At 38.2% G+C, this 25,313-nt stretch overlaps 1 protein-coding gene across 7 annotated transcripts in view; it reads right to left on the bottom strand.

Moving 5' to 3' along the window:
* Positions 1 to 449: 449 nt before the first annotated feature.
* SLC44A5 (solute carrier family 44 member 5) overlaps positions 450 to 25,313 on the bottom strand; it is a 68,324-nt gene continuing 43,460 nt past the window's right edge. For all 7 annotated transcript variants that reach the window (XM_030278595.4, XM_030278592.4, XM_072932748.1 and 4 more), the window contains 13 exons: positions 22,976 to 23,088; positions 22,419 to 22,550; positions 19,568 to 19,667; positions 16,718 to 16,810; positions 15,693 to 15,780; positions 13,799 to 14,061; positions 12,619 to 12,713; positions 12,132 to 12,235; positions 10,826 to 10,899; positions 8,912 to 8,982; positions 7,748 to 7,836; positions 7,029 to 7,113; positions 450 to 5,441 (listed from right to left, as the gene is read on the bottom strand). In XM_030278595.4, coding sequence (XP_030134455.2) covers positions 5,329 to 5,441; positions 7,029 to 7,113; positions 7,748 to 7,836; positions 8,912 to 8,982; positions 10,826 to 10,899; positions 12,132 to 12,235; positions 12,619 to 12,713; positions 13,799 to 14,061; positions 15,693 to 15,780; positions 16,718 to 16,810; positions 19,568 to 19,667; positions 22,419 to 22,550; positions 22,976 to 23,088 — 1,420 coding nt within the window. In that variant the 3' untranslated portion in view covers positions 450 to 5,328. The remainder of the gene's footprint in view (positions 5,442 to 7,028; positions 7,114 to 7,747; positions 7,837 to 8,911; positions 8,983 to 10,825; positions 10,900 to 12,131; positions 12,236 to 12,618; positions 12,714 to 13,798; positions 14,062 to 15,692; positions 15,781 to 16,717; positions 16,811 to 19,567; positions 19,668 to 22,418; positions 22,551 to 22,975; positions 23,089 to 25,313) is intronic.

Raw genomic sequence — 25,313 nt, 5'->3', positions numbered from 1 at the left:
ATCTGCCTGTGATGCTCAGCCAACTCATGGTGTACAATAAAGGTTTCTTCACTTCTCACAAAGACAGGGGAAAATATGACCGTAAGCCTCCTAAACTCCAAAAAAGATTTCTACTGAGTTCTATGGTATCATTTCAGCCATTCACCTTGCTTCATATAAGATCTCAATTCAGATAAAACCCAGTATGGTTCATTGTTACATTGTTAAAAAAAATATTAAATTAAAAAATGCAACAAACAATCTTCCATCCTTTATAAATAAACCCCAGAATTCCCCTCCAACCAGGGGCAGCAGCATGACCCCTCCGGGCCTCCTCTGCTCTCGCATGCCCTCAGCACGGAACGCGTCCCGCACCCCGCGCCCCGCTCCGCCCCCGCGCACCGGAGCCGCCCCCAGCCCGCCCCGCACAGCCCCGCGTACAGCCCGGCGCGGTGCAGAGCCACTCCGGCTTGTATCGAAATCTTTATTAGAACAATCCCCAAGAACTGTAAAACGGCGAAGTAACAATAGAATTAAGCACTTCCGTTATCAAAGATGTTTAAACAATAGGTTTCTATTTCTGCATAGCAGAAGCAACAGGATTTAGAGCTCAAATCATTGTGCTCGTGACAAAACAGTACAATCTTAAGAACCATATTAATGAAACCTACCTTTGATTTCTTAAACCTCAAAGAGCCATTTTAATGGCATTAAAACTCATTATTTGGGACAAAAGCGTGTGGACATTCTGTAGCATAGAGTAACAGACAATTTTAATACTAATAGCACTAGTGTTACTTGAACATGAAGAAACACTCATTTTCTAATTGTTTACAGTGCAGCACAAATTACAAATTACCCCAAAAATCATTGCCTGTATCAAAAGTTTAAAAATTTAAAACATTTTATAAAACAGTTCCAGAATAGGAAATTATCAGTCTTGAAATGGAGAAGGAACTTTATGCTTATAAACACACAAATAGATGTATTACAGTAACATACATGTAATTTTTAGGTTTATTCCTTCTTTTGTAAGTAGCAAGAGCCCAGTTCTACCCACAGTTACACAGGTACAATACACATGATCATTGTAAACAGAAAGCAGAATAGGCCCTACTCAGAAGTCCACTATACCACAAATTAAAGCTATTTTAAAAATCTACTGTATAAAAATGGAACAGTCTTGCATTGTTTTCATTTATTTGCAACACTATTGTCACGTTTTCTCCCAGACCACACCATCAACTTTCATAATCTCTCAACAGCAACAGGGTGCTGCATCACACAGTGCAAACACATCTGACATCCTTACTACAGTTGATTTTTTGTTAGTCAATATGAAACAAAGTGTTGGTTTTCCTCTCTAGCCTTTTCTGTTTTGTAGTCTACATGGTATAAATGAATTTCAAAATATAAGTCAGGTGAAGTAACAGCCAGTAAGGCACTTTGTCTGCAAGGATACAGCTGTCCAGGCTGAGCAACTGGTCAAAGGGAGACATTCTGGGTTACTCAAAAACAGTCAGTTTATTCTTCATAACCACTTCTCTGACAACCCATTTGTGGAAGAACGCTTACTGACAATTGAAGAATCAGCCTGACATTGCATCCACCAAAATATTTTTCCCGTTCTACAGCAGAACATGCAATAGTAAAATATTTCATTAAATACTAACATTTAAAAGAATACTCAGCATCCTTGGATCACCCAAGAATCATCTGCTGAATACTGTTTTGAAAAAAAAAACCCTCATCAGAAGAAACGATCCCATCTTCTTGATTCTGTGTTTTGTTTCCATGGTGGTTTTTTTGGGTTTTTTTTTTTTTTTTTTGGTTTGCTTTGATGGTTTTGTGTTTATGTGTGCGTGTGCGTGTGTGTGGTGGTTTTTTTTTTGTGGTTTGTTTTTCTTTTTTCTTACAAAATTTGAAGGCTTGACATTAAAACTTTGGTATAAAACATGTAAATGAAAGCCACTCAGTAATATGCTTTAGTGAGATACAATGAATCCAAACCAAACTAAACAAACATGATCACATGGATGTGATAGCAGGTGTTTTCTACTGTCTTGGTTTCTACATTCTGCTTGTTGTGATCTTGAGAATGTTTTTTTTTCTACTCATGTAAAAGGGTATTTCTTCAGAAAGAAGCAAGCTTCTCCCGGGGGAAGGTGCCTGGCATGAGCCTGACTCACAGCCCTGACCCTGGCATGCCCTGGGCAGCTCAGGAACCTGCTGGTTCTGGGCTCTCCCACGCCCTGCATCTGTCAGCACCGCCAGCACAGACCAGTGCCGCTGGCGGCACTGTGGGCACTGCACCACCAGCCCCGGCAGGCTCAGCAGCAAAGCACGTGGCAAATTTTACCATCTTCCACTCTCTAAAGTGAAAAAGGAATTTTTAATTTTATATTAAAGCAAGCAACAAAGTAAAAGTCCAAATCCAGAAATGTCAATATTAGTACCTCCTCTGTGGTGCACATATGCAGACTCTGGCCCACAGGATTAATTAGGAATCATTATAATATGATAGTCTTGAAACATCTTAGGTGAACCTTTCCCAAGTAAATATTTATATTAATTTTACCTAATTATTAGCAATCTATTTCTAAAAAGCCAATTTTAATATTAAATACCTACTATTTACTGTATTTATTGATTACAAAATCTACATGGTATTGCTTTGTATTTTCACAGTTCTCACAATTACATCATAAGAAAATGGCTTTTAAATTTTCTTCTCAGAAAGGATGATCAGTTACATTCTAAATACTTTCACAAAATAGCGAGAGGAGCAAATTTATACATATATATAATTTTTACCATATATAAATAATAATACAATTTAAAACGTTCACTTTTAGAAATTCCTTTAGTAAATGCATAGGTTTGTTACAAAAGTTTTCTAATCAAATAACTGTATATTATTTCTATTATGTTTTATTCTTAGTAAACTCTGTGGTTACATTCATATGATAAAAAAGCAAGCTATATTCAGAAATATGCTTTTTCAATTGAGCTCCCAGTAAGACACTCAAGTCCAGTAGAAATATAGATTATGTATTACAGTTTCTTTAGCTGAAAATTAATCAGTAGTATTAAAAGGAAAAAAAATATTTAGAACATGGACTGTAATAAGACAAACAGCTTCTTTAATCACAGAATGGTTACACATACCCCCAAAAGTTACTGACTTAATTCTCAAAAAATATTAGAATCATGGGGGAATTTGTGTAATCCATACCATGCACATAATGAGAAAGGAATGATAATGATGATGCTGATGATAATGAAAAACTTCATCTCTCAGGAGTCCTTTTTTCCCCAAAAGTGGGTTTCTCAGTCCTTTCTAAAAGTCAAGTTTCCTCTAGGGTATCTCAGTGGGGGGTTACGAAAATCTAAAGGTTCCTATAATCAGTAGCTACCATATGCCTTTATTTTACATTATTTGAGTCCTAAACTGAACCCCTCATTTTTGTTTCAGCAAAAAGGGCTCCAGCAAACATTGGACCAAAGAGAAAGCTTAAAAGGATACTCCCACCTGCACCTCAGGTCACTAAATTTCAAGCTCTAACCATGCCCACAACTACAAGGGTGGGGATGGTGGTTGCTTGTATATCAACATGAGCCCAGACCCATGGCATCAAGGACAGAATTACTGCCTTTGCAGTGATCACAGACATCACAAACCAGAGCTGTAAGTTAGAGAGCAAAATCCCATTGGGATGTAGATGGTCAGTAAACTTTCCCCAGAAACTTGCCTTCAAATAATCTGGAAAAGAATGTGCACTTCTTTTTGTGACACCAATGGACATCTAGGGTTAGAAAAGTATTTCCAGGTGCTAAACTCCTGTCACAGAACTGGCGAATGTATGGCACATGCCACTCCTGGAAAGTGCTGGAATAACTTCTTCAATGCATTGGAATCCATGAAAACTAGGGGCAGGCCTCAGTATGGCTGGGTCCTTGGCTCCCCCAGGAGACTAATAAATTAAAGTCTTTTTAGCTCTGCCTTGGCAGTAACAGACTTGATAAACTCTCCGGTGTTAAGACTTATTCGATCATCAGAGCTGCTACTTAATGGCAGTGACAGTTCCACTACTGGGAGGGTTATAAACCACATCAAATGTTAATGTGCTTTCTAGCAACAGGTGTATTAATGACTTTGTACTAATGACTGGGCAAATTTAATAATCAAAAAGCAAACTAAATCTTTAAGAGCATCTCTCAGTAGTTGAATAATTCATCCTGCACCATGAGAAGATTTGAGTTCAATGTCCTAGTACCTTACTGTGTGAGCCACTGGGAGCACAGAGACGTGGTGAAAGTGCAGCCCTGGTGCTCTGCACCTGCACAGTCATTCCAATGGCTTGGCAGGAGCCCTTCTAAGCTGGGCAGAGGCAATGGAACTCTTTGTGCACACACACAGAGCAAAGACTTTCATTCAATTAAAAAAACGACTGCATTTAGTTTCCCCTTTGGTGGAGCTCAACCTCCTTGTAACACAGAACGCATTCAGAGACTTGTCAGGGACAGGGGGATATTAACACGTGCATCTCTCTTAGACATCAGCTAAAAATTATACATTCACCATCTTGTACCAGATGAAACCTCATTTGTGTGAACCACAAATCACTTCAGCTGCAGTGGGACTTTCTCTCAGTTACATAATCTTTTAAGCACAACTCGCAGAATACTTCACTTTAAGCAGTATCAACTTAAGTATTTTCTGACTACCTTCTTTGGGATCTGCAGGGTACCATCATGTCTTAAAAGATGCAGTTGTAGATGTGATTAAAATATCACTACATTTTTCAGTATAGGTAATCATTAATGCATGTATAATCACAGTTTAAATAGCTGTGAACCAGCTTGTACAAAAAAATACAATCATAGCACCATATTTACAAATTTAGTACCATCTCCTCATTTAACTAGAGTCTCAAACTATCTTTTTATGGCTAATTAGGTTATACGTTAGTGCTTTCAAAAAATTGCCTGAATTTCTTTTACAAATATACACTTGTAAGAAACATTATCAAAACTGCTGTCACCTAAGGCAGCAACATGTATTACAAAAGTTATTAAAACATCATTATACACTTATAAAAGTTTCAAATTTACATTTTCCTTTTCATAGGCACTCTATAAACTAAAATGTGGCCTTGTTTTCACAGCTGTTACTTTAAGCATTTAAACTAGTTAAATGTTACCAATTTTGCTCTTTTTTTATATATAAGCAAAAGGAAAAAAGAATCACCCATTAACCAGAAGCATAATTTACAGTTTTTACTTTTGCCTACTGTATACACGTTTTGCTTAAAAGTGACACTTTTTGATGTTGAGGTTTAGCGTTCATTATCCTGCTGCCTTCTTAGGGCTTAGTTTCTTCTTCCCTAGAATTCGGTGGAGGCTAGCTGACATGAAGTAGGGTTTTGCTGTAGATCCATCATTTCTTTCCAGGTCTTCACCTGAATTTACAGAGCAAAACCAGTCAAAAAAGGAAACAGTGATACAACCACATGCACAGAGACACAAACAGAACTGAAAAAAGGAGAAAGCAATAGACCCAACATCAAAAGAAACTCAATCGAGATACTTTAGCTTTATTATTAAGTTGATGAAGGGCAGTATAACATTTCTATTTTCTTAGACCACAAGACATTTTACATGATGCAGAGACACAATCATCTTGCCATGTTTTAATGATAGCAATATATCACTTTTATTCTCCAGATCTTTGGTTTGGCAGTATAGGTAGAAATTTTCAGAAACTCTCATTCCTTTACTAACCCTGGAATTTTGGAAATCTCTTGCTAGAAAATGTGTCACAAAGACAGCCATGGAGTTAAGCACTTTCTAAAACTGGACCATTTTTCACTGCCTAAGATAAAGTTCATTTGAAAACATGTTGCCATGAATTAACAATATTCTATCTGATCTATTGTTCATTACTTAATGGGAGCATGGGAAGCAGAACAGAATATGAATTTAAAACAACAAGGTAGACATTACTTTTTTCCCTAAAGAAAAGTAGGAGTTGAGTGTTATTAGTGCTATGTCTGCCTATGATCATGTTTGCTTAGACCCAAAGTCCATAAAATGAGATTAAAAGGATGCAGCTCTCAAATAAATACCAATTTTGAGGTTTCTAACTGATCTTGTTCCTGAGATTCTTTGGCAACCCAGTTTTTCAGAATCTCTGCTAACCTTAGTTTCTATGGAAGTGAGTGTTTAAAGTGAGTGTTTAAAGAATCAGTATTACCAAGTTTACCTCACTTCAGTAATAAATAGTGCATATTTATGAAAGATCAAGCCTATGACTATTTCCCTTAGTATTATCAAATAATTTTAGAATTTCAAGAACAATCACTACCATGTAACTAACTTCTACTTGTGTCCTGTCACATGGCAACATACCTGGACCTACCAGAATGGCTTGCATTATAGAAAAACACAGCACAATGGAAGGTACTACATGCTAAGGACATCTGCTTCTTATAATCATTTCCTAATTCAAGAACAGCAGATTTCTTTTGCGATTTTAGTATTCTCTGACTGGACAGCCTGAACAGTAGTCCCTTTGACAGGGCCTATGATTGTGTGCCGTTGGAAGTCCGGGGGACAGTTAGCTTCAAGTGGTATTTCACAGAATCTTTGAGGTAATTCAGCATAATACTTTGTTCAGGGTTATTAAACTGAAGACAAAGTACCACTTATATACCAAGGAATATATTTGTTACTGTCAAGATGCTTAAGCAAATCAATACTGTACAGGGCTCTTCATAAAGCACCCAGAAGCAAACTTAATAAAATCTAAGGAACATCTGAAAAACAAAAGCCAGACATTTCCATAAACCATAAAGCTACCTTAGACTTCTTAAAGTAATTAAATTTGAATACTAAAGCATGGAAGACTGTATCACAGAGCCAATATGAAAAGAAGAAGCTGCTAATTTTTCATGCAGTTTGCTAGTATGTCACCAGACTTCTGTAAGGAATAGATAAGGTGATTTTCTACTCCTCTTTCCATGACTTGCAGGTATTACTGTACTTACAAAAGCAGAGGAAAAGCGTGTCGACACACATTGCATAGACGCTGAAGAACCCGTGTGCAACTAGGTAGGAGCCAATGATGACCGTCTACAAAAAACAAACCACAATAAACGTCCAAATTTCTTTCAGCATCATTGTGGTAATATTAACACAGGTCAGAAGCCTAGTCTGCTACAAAAATTTAGAAGAATTTAATGTCAGCTCTGTATTTCTCCGAAAGGTTTCTACTGCTGTGGACAGGCATCACAAGTTCAAAACACTGCATCCTAACATGTGGTGGCTTCCAGTTTTCTAGCTGGAAATAGCTCCAAACTGAAGCTATTATTTCAACCTCTGAGGAGAATATATGCCAAGAATATTCTGAACTCCTTCAAGAACCACTCAGCCTAGAGATGTTCTGAAGTTTAAGAGGGGCCTACAAAAGGAGAGAGAGAGATGCATTGCAAATCCCTTCCATTAGAAGCCATATTGTCATCAGTGTCTTGCTGTCTGGGAACTCTGAGGAGATGTGAAACCTAATTTTGCTGATGATTCAGAGTCACTGCAGTGCCACTTCTGTGTGAAGGATCCCAAGGACTGGAGTGTAGCAGCTCAGTCCTCACTTGAGTGGATACTATGCCAATGAGATGCTGACCAAAGAAGTTGTTACCAGACCATGCCCTGAGTAGTCTGAGCACCTCAAACTGCCCCAGGCATTCAGGAAATGAAATGGTTGCCTTACCAACAATGGTACCCAGTAGTAATTTAGCATTGGCACTTCCTGTGCAAAGACTGGTATTCTCTGTGTGAAGAAAAAGAATGCAAGAACACCTGCAAGAAGCACAGGCAATTAGTGATTCCCATGCTAACCCTGGTTTCCCAGGATCTAAAGAATGGATAGGACAGACAACAGATCCAAGGCTGATTTCAATAAAAGTTTGTAAACAATATATCTTCCAATACTAATTATCTAACAGAAGAGCTATGTAAATTAATCAATTACCATAAAGATATGACTGGGCCCAGAAAGACTTTAATGAGTTGTTTTGTTTCACCATTCTACTGAATTTAACAGCAAAATTAATAAATAATGTAATTCTACAGTGATGACAAAATAGTTTATATCAGCTCTTGGTACTAGTTTTACTTTTGATTAAAATATAATTAATTAGTTAACTTTGAAAGTATACAGAATACCAAATATGGTTATTTGTAAAATAGTTTTTTGAAACTGCTGTGACAATTTGGAAAAAACACAACAGAACACTGCCAACCTGAATTTCTGAAAGTGCTTCATTTAAAAAAATAGAAAAACACTTTTCTGTCACAGAAAACCATGAATAGTCTACTTGACAACTACTCTACTGAATAATCTATTTGATATCTACTGATAACCAAGAAAACCCTATAAGGATGCTAGAAATACCCTATTTCTTTTACTATAGCTTATAGATATAATGGGCTCAAATACAGCAGAGCTTCAGGTCCATTCCTGCAGACCTGTACCGCCACATTAGTAGGCAATTGTCTGTTACCAGGTGAATCTCATTTGCAATTTTGTTCAGTTCTTACAAAAGGAGAACTGACTGTGACTTATTGGACCTGAATTTGGTTTAATTCAGCTATGATGCTGTGGCTGCAGCCACACATTCAAGACCTGTAAAAGCAATTATGGAAAAAAAGATATTGTCAAGGCAAGCCAGGTATTGGGCAGGGGGGAGAAAGGGGAAAAAATCCCAAGCTTTTTGATCAATCTAGCAAATCCTAGAAACACAGAAACAGATTTCCATATAGTCAGACCAATGAGAACCTCCAGCTGCTAACTAAGCATAAATTAATATGGCAGGTATGCTTGTGGGTACCGGAAAATAGAGCATATAATTTAGAAAACAAACAAACATCTTACCTACACCACCAGCGACAAGGATTTTCCCCAAAAATAGAAGGAAGTCTGTAACTTTGTCCAGAACTGCAACCCTGTTTAGCGAAGGACAAATGAGACATAATCATCACAAACCAGACATTTGTGTTCTTTCTCCTTAAATCTATGGATAATTGCAAAACATGACCAGAAGCTGTCTTCTGCTGGTTTTACAGGCTGACAACACAGACGGGCAGTGAGTGCTGAGATGGGTGTTGCTACAGCATAATCTCAGGAGGCAAAAAAGCACTGAGCCTTTGTTGGGCAAGGCCTTAATGTAGCAATGCTGCTACAGGACTGACATGAAGACTGTTATTCCTCAGGTTGGTTAAAATAAATGAACCAACCCAAAACTTCAAAATATTTTTATTTCAGCCTTACTTCTAGGGGCACAGATAAGCCAGGCCAGAATAGAAGTACGTATCAAAACAAAAAGCCATATTTATGTAGATTGCTGGCAGGCCTCCTTTTCACTGGGTCCTATCTGGCTATCTTTCATGACTCCATAATATGCCAAATCTACTGTTTTAAGATATCATGGTACAACACAGAAGGCAGGAAACCTCAAAACGGGAAGATAATTACAGATGAAAGAAGGAGACAGAAAAGCTGACAATAAATCTGCAGCTCTCATTGAAGCATGGCAGGGAGTTTCTGCTCAATGTTTTCTGCCAGTCTGTCTTACCAGAAACTGCAGATAAATAATAGGATGAAAAATGAACTTTGTGTCATCTACCTCTTGACAGCACTGAGGGCCATATTACCATTATGGATATGGGAATATACAGTACTGACTACTATGAAAAATAAACGCTAAAAACTACTAAAGAGACAAATCATCATTAACCTGTCAGAATTCAGATTTAGAAAATACCCAAGACAAAAACATCTTTATTTGAAACAACAGAATTATATGTCTAGCTTTTAACTATTATTCTTACTGATTAATAGCAAAATCATAAAAGGCAGAGAGGTGATATTCTCTAAGGAAATTAAGGCAGATTCTCTTTTCTATTGCACAGGCATTACTCAGTATGGACATCAGTGTTCTCATATCAGTGCAGGGTAACACAGTGAAGATATTCCATTTCCCAACTCCAGTCCTTTCCTCTTCTTTCTTAAGCACCATTTCCACTTTCCTCTTTCAGCCTCCAACTCCATTTCCCTCCTCCTCCAGTCCTTCACTTAATGCTTTAAACCACCGAACCAGTTTTACTGAGTCTCTTGCTTGGTGATTAGATTGTGTTCTATTGCATCTATATAGCCTGCTCCTGAGTTATTCTCCCATTATGTTTTGATCTTAGAGTAGCAAAGGAGGAGCCAGGAGCAATGAAGGAAAGTGCTGATGAGAACAGGGAGTTTCACAACACACTCAGTAGTGGAGAAAAGGGCCAGGAAGTTTCCAAGCATCAGAGGACATCTGGTTATGTTGAAGACAATATTTTTGAAAGTATTCTGTCTTCTTTACTTCCACTCTCCGACACCTCATAGGATTTCTGAATGAATCTGAGGACTTGGGTTTTTCTGCTTTCCCCTTCTCAGACCAAGTGGACCAAAGCTCAAAAAAATAAACATATGGCAGATGATGAGCACCCCATTCCCATGTATCTGCAGATCTCCTCTAAGGGGCTCCACTTGTTTCTTGGAGGCACTATTACAATGTACTGGGTACTTAGGAATTTAAAGGACCAATCACAACAAAATCATGTGATTGCATCAACCCTGCATAGGTAACTATACTGGCCAGCCTGCTGATACACACTGAGTGTGATAAGTGAGGGCCACGTTTGAGGACAGAAGCAGCACTCAGTATTTGGAGAAGATATGGGAGAGGAAGGAAGTGTGCCCACAGCGTGCAACAGTAAGAACTGACATTTCCAAGGACTGATAGTCCCTTACCTCACCACATTCCGCATGAGCAAAAAGAATGCTTCCTTTGCCGAGGTGCAGAAGTTTTTACCATATATGGCAATCTGTAAAATAATAGTGGCTGTTAAATAATTTAAATAATTAGGATACCTTCTCATATGCCAGGATCTATCTGCATGTAATGCATAGTTCTCCCTCATATGTGGCCTTGGAACTCAGATGAACATAAAACACTTTCCTCAGTCACACCCTACTTCTCAATGTTTCCCATCAGCTGGGACAGAATATTATCCATCTTTGCCCTACAAATCACCTGGTGATGAGCATGCCACCCCTTGTGATCTCACAGGTAGTAGACTAAGTACTTAGTTTGCCAAGCAGAGCAAAAAAGGTATTTGTTGAGGGATTCTTCTCCCTTTGCTAGTTACCTAAACTAGATTTATAGTCAGTGGAAAAGAATAGGCACTTGTAGAACTGAAGTGAGCTGACCCCTGTAGTTACCTCCTTGGACGTAATGCTGTTTTCCCTGAAGAAGAAATCTGCATAAAGTAAAGCAGCTAAAGTTATTCAGGAGCAAAACTACTTCTTCCTGGAATAGTGTCCACCAGGGTAAGCTATACTAGAACAGCTCTCAGCTTAGACATTTTATGAACTGTAAAGAAGATTGTCAAAAACGCTTCCTCTTCAAGACGACAAAAATTTGAAATATCCATTGCATCAACACAGGTTGTAATGGACCCACTACAGCTACCTCCTTTGAGACAAGAAGTGTGACTGTACCATTCAATCACTGAAATTGCTTCAAGCCAGAACACCCTAGACTGAAATCTGTGTATGTTAATTTATGTGAAGATTTCAAACTTCTCTTATCTGGAAGCTCAGAACGCTTATTTGAGAGAAATATCACTACTTCTGCTAGTAGAATTTGTGCTTTTAACTTCCAGGTGGAAATACAATCATCACATGCCTTCTGACCTCCTTATTCAAATATTGCCTTCAAACAGAAATGTCATCAATATGCAATATGAAATAAGCTAATATTCCTATTGAAATCAGGATATCAGTTATTGAATTACAAGAACAGTTAGCTAGTTATTCCATCCCTTCCCACTTATTTTGGGGGTGAGGGTGATAGACAAAGACAGAGAAAAAAAGAGGTTGAAATTAGAAGGAAAAAAAAATCTTACTTTTTCAAAGTAGAACCACACACATGTACTGAAAACTCCCATAAATCCCATTATCAGCAGATTCAAGAACTGCTGGCTTCTGAACTAGTAGTGTCTAGGATGTTTTAATGTCTTAGATAGGGGAGACAACATGGAGACATGGCACATACCATGATGTAGGCATTTCTGTTTATAAATTTTAAAAATTTTTCCAAACACCAGAAACAGCACTTGAGGCAGCAGAGTAGGAATCTAGTGAAGGAGTTCTGAGTACCTGAAAAGAGCAGGAGAGAGTACATCATACATAGAACTCATCCACAGTCTTCAGAATGTAGACAGCTATTCAGAAGAAGACTTTAAATTGTTATTTTTTGAATTTTTTTTTTAATTTCTAGGTATGGACTCTTTCTCTCAACCAAATTTAACTCACTAGCTTTCAATTAGATCAGACTCATATCCCATCAGAACTTTGCATCAGGTTCCCAAGAACACAGACTCAGCTTGAGTAAATAAATACAAATTTACTGGCTTCAAAAGAAACTACAATGGATAATGTGGAATTAGTCTCTTTTCCTTGCTAAAAAACAGCTTGGGAAAGTAAGGAAGTAATTTAGCAAGGAAGGTCTTAACAACTTGGGGCAAATTAATAAATCTCACCTTTCAGTTTGTGATCCAGGTATTCCAGTATTACTCTAATAAGCTGGACAATTGCAAGAATTAAGGCTCCAAATGCCAGCGAACCTGTATGATATCTAAAAACAAAATATTTGACTGTTACGTCACACATGTGCCTATGTACATAGGATATATGTATGCATATATGTATGTATATATACAAATAAAATCAGAAGTGAAGGAAGGTCCATCCTTGGGAATTACATAAAACGAATGGACCTTCATCCTGATCCACCACAGAGGAACAGGATGGAGCCATTGCTGTTGTTGGTGTTTGTGAGTGCTGTGTCTGTCTCTCAATCTGTGTACACGTGTTGTGTACATGTATTTCATGTTTGTGTCTACTGAGAGTACCTGCTCAGCATTACAATGGGTTGGACCTAGGGGCAGGGAGCTGCAGCAGCCTTGGTGCTGTTGGGCTACAGGATACAGCCTTCCCCTAATAACTACATCTTCTCAGTTGTGCTGGTTGGATGGACTAGAGTTAGTTTTTTTCTTAGTAGCTTGTTCTATGCTATGGTTTGGATTTCTGACCAGGACAATTGTGATAACACACCAATGTTTTAGCCATTGTTGAGCAGCACTTGCACAGCACCAAGAACTGCTCTGCTCCTCACTCTTCCCCAGTGATAAGTAGGTTGGGGGTGCATGAGGAGCTGGGAGGGAACATGGCCAGAACAGCTGACTCCAACTGACCCCAGGGATACTTCACTCCATACTGTCCTGTGCTCAGCAGTAACAGCGGAGATGGAAGCGGGGGGTAAGAGGGGAGCATTTGAAGTTATGGAATTTGTCCTTCCAAGACACTGCTATACATGGAGAAGCCCTGATACACTGGGGATGGCTGAACACGTGCCTGCCTGTGGGAAATGGGGAACTAATTCCTTGCTTTGCTTTGCTTGTGCATGCAGCTTTCTTTTACCTATTAAACTGTTTTCATCTAAACCTACGTGCCTTTGTATTTTCACACTTCAGATTCTCTCCTCCACCCCACTGTGGGGGACCAAGCAGGTGGCTGTGGCGGGGGCCTGACTGCCACCGAGATTAAACCTTAATGCTGACTAATAATTTTCTTACGCTATTCTAAGATTGGCTTCCCTAGATGGAAAAAGAGCACTTGTCAGATACATGAAAAGGCTCGGTTCCAGCTCCACAGTCTTACCGTATTGCTCGTCCAAATGAAGAGAAGAGCGGCCACAGTGGAATATCAGCTGGTTTTCGATAGGCCCAGTAATAAGAGGCAAAGGCACCAGCAAGGGTACACTGACCCAGTGCAATTGCAAAGTTTACCAGCCAGAGAAAGACAAAGGCATTGGCTAACTGGAAGATGAAGATGTACTTATGGTACAGGCTTTCTCCTCCATAAAAAGCAAAAGTACACTGAGCACCTGGGCACAATTTAGTCACATTGGTTGTGTTAAAAGTCTAAATAGAAAGAAAAATAAACAACACAATCATAAGTAATGAATTCTATATACATAGCCTCTGAAGTTTAGCAGGTCACTACAAATAACATAACTCTGTCTGATGCTCCATTACCTCATTCAAAACTGCAACACTAGGTAACCTGCTTACATATTTAAGGATTCATAATCAAGAATTTATCCAGTCTTCTGCAAAGACTTAACTTAAAACTAAGTATTGGCTAACAGGGCTGTTCACATCCCTGAAGCTTGAATAAATGAAATTTGTATTTCAGGTATTTACTTTTAACATATATAAATGCTTCATTAAAGAATATCTGCTCAATTAAAACAAAAAAAAAATTACTTGAAAACTAGAGGCCAAACTGGATGTTCAGGTAAATCGCCATAGTTGAAACAAAAAAAGGAGCTATACAATTTAATAGAAACTGTGGATGTGGTCACAACTTAGCTTATGTATCTCAGACTGTTAAAAAACTAGTAAACTTAACATTGAATTACTTTTCCCTATTTCTAGTGTTCATTTCATATATTTGCTTGGTTTGGACATGAAATGAAACCAGATCAATTCTAATTCTCTTATTTTGTAGTGTTTAGACATCAGCAGGGTATGCATCAGCACTATAATACAATGAAATTTAATGCATCAGTCTCTGCTCATTGCCTCTTGTCCCACTGGGCTCCTAGAGCAGAGCCTGGTTCATGCTCTGACCCTCCCTGCACCCAGGGACACCCAGGGCTGAGGGCCCCTCTCACTGGAGCTCCTCTCCAGGCTAAGCAGCCCCAGCTCCCTCAGCCTTTTCTGGACACCGAGATGCTCCAGGCCCTTACTCAGCTCCAGGAGCTCCCGTCCCTGCTGTGCTGAGGAGCCAGAGCTGGACACAGCACCCAGAGGTGCCTTCAGGGCTGGGTGCAGGGGCAGGATCACTCCTGACCTGCTGCAAATGCTCTTCCTAAAGCACCTCTTTCCCCCCAGGACAAACTGCTGGCTCAGGGACAGCTTGTTGCCCACCAGAATCCCCAGGTCCCTCTCCACAGAGCTGCCCTCCAGCAGGTCACCTGCAGCCTGTGCTTGTATAAAGGGTTATTCTTCCCCTGGTGCACAACACTTGATAAATATTTCTAGTTTTTAGAAAATCCTTAAATTCAAACCCACAGCCAAGTAAAAAAATTTGACTGAAGGCAAAATTTTAAAAAAACCGAAACAAATAGTTTTGGAGCTTCATAAAGGTAATTACTGTGCCAGAAGAAGCTAAGCTTCTGCTTCAAATCATGGCTAGTCCCTGAGCAACTTTGAGGAGCAGCTTTCAAAGTTTACCACTGCCTTTGGAAGACCAAAAAACAGACTCCTCACAAATTCAAGAACATCTTTCCTATAAAATTTTGGTTTTGTCTCTTCCTTTCTCACCCTGTAAATTTGAATGCTAACATTTACAGGACAGTTTAACAGAAAAACTAGTTTATGTCTGTAAAATAAAAAAGTGTTACCTGAACATTAGGTAATATTTTCAGATTTAACATAGGGACTCATTACTTAAAATATGCACATTTTTTACTAGAAGTGCATTTAATAGTGATTAAGAAATACAGTTAGTATAGCTTTCAGTACAGGTAAATATTTGTTACACTTACCTCTGGGTCACAAGTCAGGTTTGCATACTTGCACAGTGTTTGATTAGCCATTACTTTATACACAGGTTCTCCTGATGTGGCCAGAAAACTGAATTAAATACTTTAAGGAACAATCACAGAACTGTGGTTTTTGAGCAACTTAGGATTCTGCAGTGGGTAACCACTAGCTCTAAAGAACTTGTGTAGGTAACAGAAAAACTGCTCTTGATCTGCAGAGATGTAACTGAAGGGTTGACAGACATGACCAAGTACTCTCATTACTTAGAGAACTACTCCAAACTCATACCTGGAGCTGTAATAACCCCTAACCAGAATGGGCAGGGAGCATAACATTGAAAAGCATACCCATCTCTCCTCCATATCTATCTTTGACAAGGAAGATTATGCAGTAGTTCATGTATTTTGGCAGAAGTAGATACAGAGCATAAGGATGAATTAAAACTGTCCTGAACAGCAACAACTGACCCTCTTTGCATATGAAATAACAGCTGGATTTGAATCAGCAGCTTTCCCCTTTTTTAATCCTTACCAAACCTTTGCTGTTGAGGAACAAACAGTGATTGCTGTTAGGTAATACAGAGGAGATAGTGCACTATATATTTTCTCACTCCTTTCTCATATTTTTCTGAACAAAATACATACAGAACCCATTCCACCTCCAGTTAACTAAGAAACCATTAACACCAGGCCTATGGAGCACACAGCACATTAAAGACCATATTCACTCCTCACTGAGGGCCCTTTTCAGCCCCTAGAGTCAACCTTATGCAGTACACAAGGCTTTGTATGATCCCCCTGCCTTGGCCTGAATTTTAGTCCAGTTTTTTTTTAATTCTAATAAAATCACTGTCTGGTTTGTGCATCACATGTATATGTGCAGTGTGGAAGACCACATCAGAAAAGTAAGTGCTAAGTGACCAAACAGCCCTCTTAATATTGGTTTAATTAACATGAAATAGCAGAAAATTATCTAGCCTTGCAGACCAGAAGACTTCCTCCAGATTGGTACACATACAGAAGGATACACAGCTGTCACAGCCCAGTAGGAAATACAAATTGCAATGAGTAAGAAGGTGACAATTGGGTAGAACAGTGTAGACATTATATAGCCAATTGCCCTATAAAAGAAACAAAATATATCAGTAAGCTATAGCAATTCCAGAAACTAGCTTTTTATCAGTCCTCTTCTAGCAATTTTACTTGGAGAACCTTGTTGACACTCATAGCATAACCTAGTAGTGGGATCTCGGAATACTGCAGGAATTTTTTTCTTATGTCTTCAAACCCTGACTTTATCATTTCTACCACTCCACTTTTATCAATGGTACTAGAGTGAACTTTATCCATTTGCCATATTCCAGCCTGTCTTCTACTTTCTCCTTCTTCATGATTGCTTCAGAGATCTGTCTCTTTCCAGGCCATTAACTGATTTCCATTACATCTTCTTGCCAGCTGCCGCGGATATTACCATTTACATCCTTATCCCACTCTGCCCATCCTGTGTTCTTCCTCCACTCCTACAAACCTGAAACTACCTTATTCTATTTTGTATTTTACAACTCTATTCCCAGCAACTTTCCTGCATTAAGTGCTAGCTATGCAGGGGCAGAGACAGTCAACTTGTCTTTGCAATGCCAGGACAGACTGACACCTTCCTGCAACTATGTGACTTTCCTTGCACATGTTGTACATAAGTGTTGCTCACCTATGACTAATGGAAGGCAAAACAAATAATTGCCTTTTTCTGTTGACAGCTTAGAGAGCTTCTTTTAATATCAAGGCATACGTAGACTGATATTCTTCTGCTAGTTCTGGTGGCTAGAATGTGACTAGTGGCAGAAACTTGAGCATGCTAGCTCCCACCCTGCCAGGCACTCATTCTCTGGAAGTGGGAGTTGATACCAGCCCTCTTGGTAAACCTGGTGCTAATCCCAGAAGTGAACGTCTCCAGCTGGGCATCTCACTGGATGTGAATTCAGAAAGCACATGCTTTGTTCACTGAAACTTACAGGCTGGCTCTTTTTATAACAAGCCTTTTTGTCTCGTACTATTTCCTACAGTATTTCTCCTATGATTTAGGGCACCTCTGATGCTATTTGTTTTCCAGACAGCAAAAGGAGAAAACTTTACTCCGTTTCTAAAGGTAAAGTAGTAAATGCTGGGGAGAATGCAAGGAAACTGTCATGTGCATCCAGAGGTTTTGAGCCAAACATCAATTGCTGCCTGAGCCCAGAGACAAAAAAGTCCAATACAAGTCACACAGGAGGACATAGCCTTCTGGTGTCTGAGAAATAATCACAACAAATTTGCTATGTTCAGCGGCTATTGGTAGGCCTCCTAGTTACTCTTAAGACCATGCCCTATTATTCCAAAACACTAATTAACAACTGTTGCTTCTAATTATGGATTTCAAGCCAATTATTTGCATTATAACTGTAATATTTTTGAAAATGTAGCTAAAAGGTATTGGAAAACATAATTTGATTTCCAATCATTAGCACCTTATTTTTTAACTTCCTAAATATATGACCTGGTCTGTTAGGTTTACAGTAATTACTACAGTGTTTCATCTCATCCATTATGCATCAGAGCAAAAAGTCCATCTTCAAGTGAGTTTTCCATGCTGCTGGAAAACTACAGAATGTTATTACTAATCAGCAAGAAGTTTATGACCTTTCTAAAATCCTTCCACCTGTCAAGGCTGTGAACAAAGGTTTTGAAGAATGTTAAAAGTGTTCTTGGATTTTAATGAATGAGAATTAAAGAGTATAATTTAGTGTTGCCTAAATTAATTGCTATGCTCTAATTGCACAGTAGCATAAGACGGGAAACAGATACCTGGCTAAATGCAGAACTTCAGTATGTTTTAATCCCATGACAAAAATCCCAAATTGTGATTCCTGGGAACCACAGTGGCAATAAAGACGGCAGAATACCACAGGCAAGTGCATATAGATGAACTCAGAGCTAACACTATGTGCTCTGAGAACACAGGCTTGCTTTCAGGACCTATGACATCATAGTCTATTTGCAATGAAACCCAAGGCCTGACATTTTAAGTCAGTCAGTTTTAAGTCCATTTAGCCTTTGTAATATTCCCAATTTAAAAAATCCAGACCAAACAAAAAACCAAACAAAAAAAAATCCAACAAAAAACCCAAACAAATCAAAAAAATACCCACGAAGTGTTCGAAATGTGTAAAACAGGAACTACTGTGAACAAGGTTTATGCAGATTTCAGGAAACACAGAACGAAGAGGTCCCTTAGGACCTAAACTCTCATATCCTGCTTTGCTTTCTTCTTTACTCAGAACTGAAAAGACATATCTTAGACTGCACCTTCTTACGATGTCTGGTCACAGAAGCCTCTTTTTCTCTCTGCAGATTTATGCCTGTCCACACAGAAGTCCAATTGGACTCAGATGAATCTCCTAGTCTTTCGTAAATAGAAGTCATAGCCAAAACAACACTAATCCTCTACCACTGGGACAATAGAGGAAAGTTGGCACTTACAGGTCCCAGGCTCCTATGAACAGTATACCACACTTAGATTTTCTGCTGAGACACCTTCTTTGCACTAAAGGTATGTGGTAACATTAACAGTATATGTATACTTAAAGCAAGAAGTGGAAAGATAAGAAATACCTTACCTTAAAACAGAAAACTATATTAAGCACAATCTCATCAAAAGATAACTGATATTCCTTGAATGACTCCCATTAATTCCTTTTTGAACCTGTTTCATTCAACAAATGCAGTGTTGTATTTCAAACCCCAATTTTCTGCCCTTGGTAGTGCAAGATGGAGTTCAAGAAGAGTGTACTCTAGGGATCACTTAATAAAATTCAACATATATTAGAATCAGACAAACATACCTACTACCTTCCTTCAACAGTGCAATAGCAATCCGAATACGATTTCTTAGGAAGATCAGCATCAGTATGATTATGACTTCAACACCACAAAGTATTATCACTGTAAATGAAGAAATGTAAATAAAGAAATTAGATTTATCAAGAACCAAACAGTATGCTGCTTCTATAATTTCTTCCTTGTAATTTGAACTATTGTTCATGAACTCTGTAAAATTCTCTGCTTGAGCAGTTCTTTCTCCAACCGCACCTGCCAAACATCAATCCCATTTCACAGGTTTTTAAGTCCCATTGAAAAAAACAATTCTATATGTAGCGAATTAGTCAGAATGTGTATGACCCTGATATTTGTATTTTTAACAGAAAAATGGAACATATAATTCTCAGAAAAAGGTAAAAATTTACTTCAATGTGACTGCAGCATCTAGGCTTAGATACAGTTCATCCTTTACAAATTGTACTTTCCATAAACAAGAATTTTGCTCATAATACAAGCCTTTGTTCATGCTATACTGTTGCTCATTTGTAGTATTTAGATACTAAAAAATAGCAGATTAAGAGTCAATTTTTTCATGGAGAGTGTATTTTTCTGACCTACATTGCTCTAAAATGTAGATGTACTAAAATTAAAAGGTTTGTTTGAGTATTAACCTGGCATGAGCTCCTTTTACCTCGTTTGAGTTAAAATAAAAAAAAAAAGAGACTAAGATAGCACCATCCTGGTCAAATTACTTTCCCCTTTCAGTTGTGTTGCTGGAATCATGCTCTGATATTAGAGAGCTGAGGGCTCTTAGTTATAAGCAGTATTTGAATCATAACTCTGATTTCAGTAGAGTCTTCTTCTGTCTGATTTCTATTCATGTTGGTTCAAAACCTACTTCTGCAGTAGAAAGTAAGAAAATTCTGGGAACTTCACCTAGAGAAGACTGAGTCTTTAATGCCTGAAGCACACACCCTCCAATTATGAGACATATCCATATATTTTTGGTGCTTCAGATCATTAGACAACACTTAAACCAGCCTAATAGGGGCAGGTTGTTGTACACAGCAGGACCTGTGTCCCCAGCTGAAACCAAGAAATTCTGTGGAAGGAGAGGCAGACAGAAGGGACAGTACCCTTAAGTATCTGAAAACTTACATGAAGGTTTGCAAAGGAAGATGAGATTTGACTTTAAAGTCCCACAGCTTAGACATTGTCTCAGAACATCAGACCCAACAGTCACAGATGATGTTGAATTGCAATCCCAAATATTACCCCTGGCAATAGAACTGCAGGGGCAAGTGACTGCTGTGGTGCTAAGAGCCACAGACCTTGTTCAGAACAAAGCTTTTGTTAAATACTTTTCAATGCTGTTTTCCCATGAAGGAATATATAAACAGGTTTCTTTAAAGTTGGTCTCATTCCAATTTGACTCTGTTAGATTAATGCACTTGTCCAAAACATTGTGAAAAAGGCAAGCAATGTAAGTACATGATGAGTTCTAGGCTAGGACTCCGACTATGATTTCTTCAAGGATATGTAACTATTTACTTTGCTGGGTGATTTCGGAAAAGCAATTTAATTCCTGAGTACCGCAATTTACTCTTGTGAGAGTGACGTCAAACTCTAGGTAAAACACTGGCTGCTAAGAATCAGGCAGGGGAAGAGCCTGAAGAGTTACAGGAAAAAAACCACATAATTAAGTCCTAATATTCTCTAGGGAGAGCACACTAAAAAGCACTGACTCAAGAATATATATAGAAGATGCCTCATAAGCTCAATGATCCAACACAGAAGTAAATGAAGACATAAGAGACGGGAGATTTAAGCAGTAAGCTACTATTCTATTAATTTAGCTACCAATAAGGAAAGGCAGCGTTTTTGGTTATGACCCATTCATCATCAGTTAAAAGTCTGTGTGTCTTCCAACAGAGCAGTAACAGGAGTGCAAGTAATATTCAACAATTATTTCTTCTCTCTTCTGCTCCTCCTTTCTTGGGGGGAACGTGTATGCTGCAGGTTGTCTTGTTCCAGTAGCACATTGTTTAAAATGGTTCATTCCACAGTCTTAGATCAGACTCCAAGAAAATTCAGTGACATAAGTGTTAATTGACAGGAGACCTCACTGTGGTCTTCAACATCCTCACAAGGGGCAATTAGAAAGGCAGGTAGTGATCCCTTCATTCTCATGACCAGTGACAGGACTCGAGGGAAGAGCTGGAGCTGGGTTGGGAGATTTAGGTGGGAGATCAGGAAAAGGTTCTTCCCCAAGGGTCAGGCACTGAACAGGCTATCCAGGAAATGGTCATGGCCCCAAGGCTGCCAAAGCTCAAGGAACATTTGGACAATACTCTCAGGCAGAGGGTGGGATTGTTGGAGTGTCCAGTGCAGGGCCAGGAGTTGGACTTGATCATCCTGATGGGTCCCTTCCAACTCAGTATATTTTAGGAGTCTAAGACACAAAGAAGTGTAGCTATTAATAAGATTTATTAACTTTATTTCTGGGGCTCTCAAAGAGGGAGAAAAAATAATCCGAGAGAGAAAACTACTGTTCCTTGTGCAACTTCATCATGACGAACTTAATTATTGCCTTCTGCTTCCCCCATGATGAAGACTGAACATACTGGAAGTAGAATGCTCATAACGAAAGATTTTTTCATTCTTATCACTAGTGTGATTGCATTATCTCCCTTACAAATACTAGTCTCCTTAAAAAAAGCATATTTTTACACAACACAGAGAAAAGGAATTCTGCTTTCTTCTCTGAGCAACATGTGTAGAGGAGGAGATTTAACAAGGCAGAACGTGTATTAAGACACTGACTGATTTTCCTGAATATCCATTAACAGATACCAAATGTAAAAGGGCACTTACTAAATGCTAACCATGTTTGCCTCAGTTGCAGGTACACTTTGAAGTCTGTCTGGAATCCAATATCATATACAGTGAGGTCAGATCCAGGTATTCCTTTAAGATGATCATACTCCCAGTAACAATGCCAGATGCCTTTTAAAAAACAATCAATAAAATAGGAGTGAGTCTGAAGAGTGCAAAAACAAATTTAAAAAAATCTTACAAGCCAAATGTTTTGCTTTTGTATAAGCCTGTCAGATAAGCAAAACCCAAAAATGCATCACTGTGAGACTAGCCAATGATGATACCAGATATATATGGGAAAGAAATATCAGTACCAGTGATTACAGACTAAGCATACTGTGCATAGGTAATGCAGGTTACTACATCTGCTGTTAAGTATCAGCACAGCTGGATTCTTAACTGCATTTTGCTGCCATTTATGTCCTTCTCACTTAATTATGCCTAAAACTAGGCATTAATTCACTCAATTGTACCATTTAATTGAAGCAGCTACTGATTTTCCAGACTTAAGCAGTAAGAAAAAACAGTCTCAGAGGCTAGAAAATTACACCTACCATAACCTATAATTCCAATCACACCAAAGATGAAAATCCAGAAGAGAACACCAGCTGTGAACCTCAATAACACAAGGAACAGCAGACTCAGCAACATTGCAATGAACAGCCCACTAGAAAGTGAAGAAACAGAAACACAGAGAAAATGAATGTAAGAATCTATTCGCTTTCTTACATTCCTGTTACTCCAAAAGAGGGTCACTTTATCTTTGTTATGAAATACATTCTCATGACTGTTATCTGCCGTTACAAACAGCTGATATATGATGATCTCACAGGGCAGAGCCTGAAATGCTTATGTGTACTAGGTTCTCAGGCTGGTTGAATGGGATTAATATAATACCTTTTTTGTCACTTACACCAGCTGAAAAACTCACCACCTTTTTCAGGCCACAGTCTAATCTACAGTACGGAAAGTTAAACTGGAGAAATACCTATGTGTGGGGAAGCTGCTGGTTTATGTCTGCCACAAAAAATCCCTGCTTGCAAAGAAACACTGTTAGTAAAACAACATTTTAGGAGCTTCCTAGGGAAAAAAAAAAATTAAATTTAGGAGGAAAACCACCAGGAAGTTAGGAGGACATAATTTCTACTCATCACTGCTTCTACTAATCAGAACAGGAAATGATCAGGGCCTATAATGCATAGAAAGAAACAGTTAAGAGCCTTTCTATGGAGTCCCTAGGAAAGACATTAGGGTGCCTTCTCTTCATCAAGACAAATGTAATGTAATGTAATATTTGTTTTCATTTCACTCCTAGAAAGCAAAAAATAGAAACAAAATATTCAGAAAGGAAAAAAATATTGCAAAAGGTTTTTTCACTCCACAAGGCTTTCTAAACAATTATGAAGAAAGCAATATGAATATTAATCCCATCAAACAAATATCCAGCTCAGGTATTTCAAAGAACATTTCATGTCTCCTTATTTTTAGTAGGTGTTACATGCAAATTTTGTATTAGTAGAGACTCAAAGAATTTAAAACCCCTTCTTGTCTGTGCTCAGTAACATTTCCTCTGAATGTTCCCAGCTTATTTAGCCAATAACCAAAGCTAAAAATTGGGACAGCCTGATCATAAAAAAAATCATATAAGCTTATTTAGTTAAACCTTTGTAAATTTGCCTTAAGTCCTACCTCTTTAATGGCTTCCTAGCCTGATGTACTTTCCCTTTCTGAATGATTTACTGAAATTTGGAATATATTCCTCAAGAAAAGTTGTAGTTTTGGAGCTCCATCTTGAAACCAGTAAATTATTATTTCTTTATCTAAAGTTATCTTTAGTTATATATGAGTCCTAGTAACACCAAAACTGAGTACACAGTAGCAACTATCTTCAACATACTAGCTCCCTTAAACTGAGGCCTGAAGCAGTAGTTCTTCTGGGGTATGCTAGAAAGACTACAGCAATTCCATATTTAAATTTTAATCCAGCCTCTCTTCAGTGTCAAGCCTTCACTGTCAAAAACTGCACTCAAACTCTGGCACTTCAATATATTTGTCCAGAAATCATTTGATCTAGGCTATCACTTGTTGAAAAATGTGAAGAAAAATCTATCTACTTTGAAGTGGCAACACTTCCTTACAAAAAATACCATAGCTGAAATGTGGAAACTTGTTTCAATATTTAGAATTTCTGTTCTAAACAGTGGTCAGCTCTCCGTCCAGTGTGTTCAGCAGCATCTTCTTTGAGAGAATCTGTACCACAAGCCTGATTTCAATAAGAGATAGAGAGACCCAAGCTTGCTGAATGTCTGTGAGCTTCCTGCTACTAAATCTTTTGAGTATCAGACTAGGAGAAAGCTGTCTTTCCACCAGTGACTGAACATCTTTAAAAGCTGACAGCTTGTGTTTCTGAACTGACTAAATCTCCACTTTATTATCTAAAGTATGCATTAAATGCCATGGATTTGCATTCAGGATTGACTAATGTATGCTTAACACGTGCATGTTAAAGGTTCTCACCTGACGATGACTACTGTTCCTGTTTAAATAGATTAACACATAGGTTCATCAAAACCAGTATTAATGGGCTTAGATATTTGCTTCAGCAAAGTAGCTACTTCTCTTGTTTCAGTGCTGGATTATAATTAATATTAATTTATATTAATATTATATTAATTTTTATATTAATATTAATATAATTAATATTAATTGCAATATGAAGTTAATACTGTTCAATAATTTTTGTTCTTGATGTTGCTTTGCCCGCTGCATTGGGTTTTAGAATTTATATTGAATTTAGGGATTATAATGGGTTTAACTGTATATTGCTTGCACGAATTTAGAAACTATATGTTTTATATATGTACTAGTGACACTTGGCAACTGCAATTGGCT

Source organism: Taeniopygia guttata, chromosome 8 (assembly GCF_048771995.1).
Source record: "Taeniopygia guttata chromosome 8, bTaeGut7.mat, whole genome shotgun sequence".
NCBI lineage: Eukaryota > Metazoa > Chordata > Aves > Passeriformes > Estrildidae > Taeniopygia > Taeniopygia guttata.
This window is presented reverse-complemented; position numbering and strand designations above follow the sequence as displayed.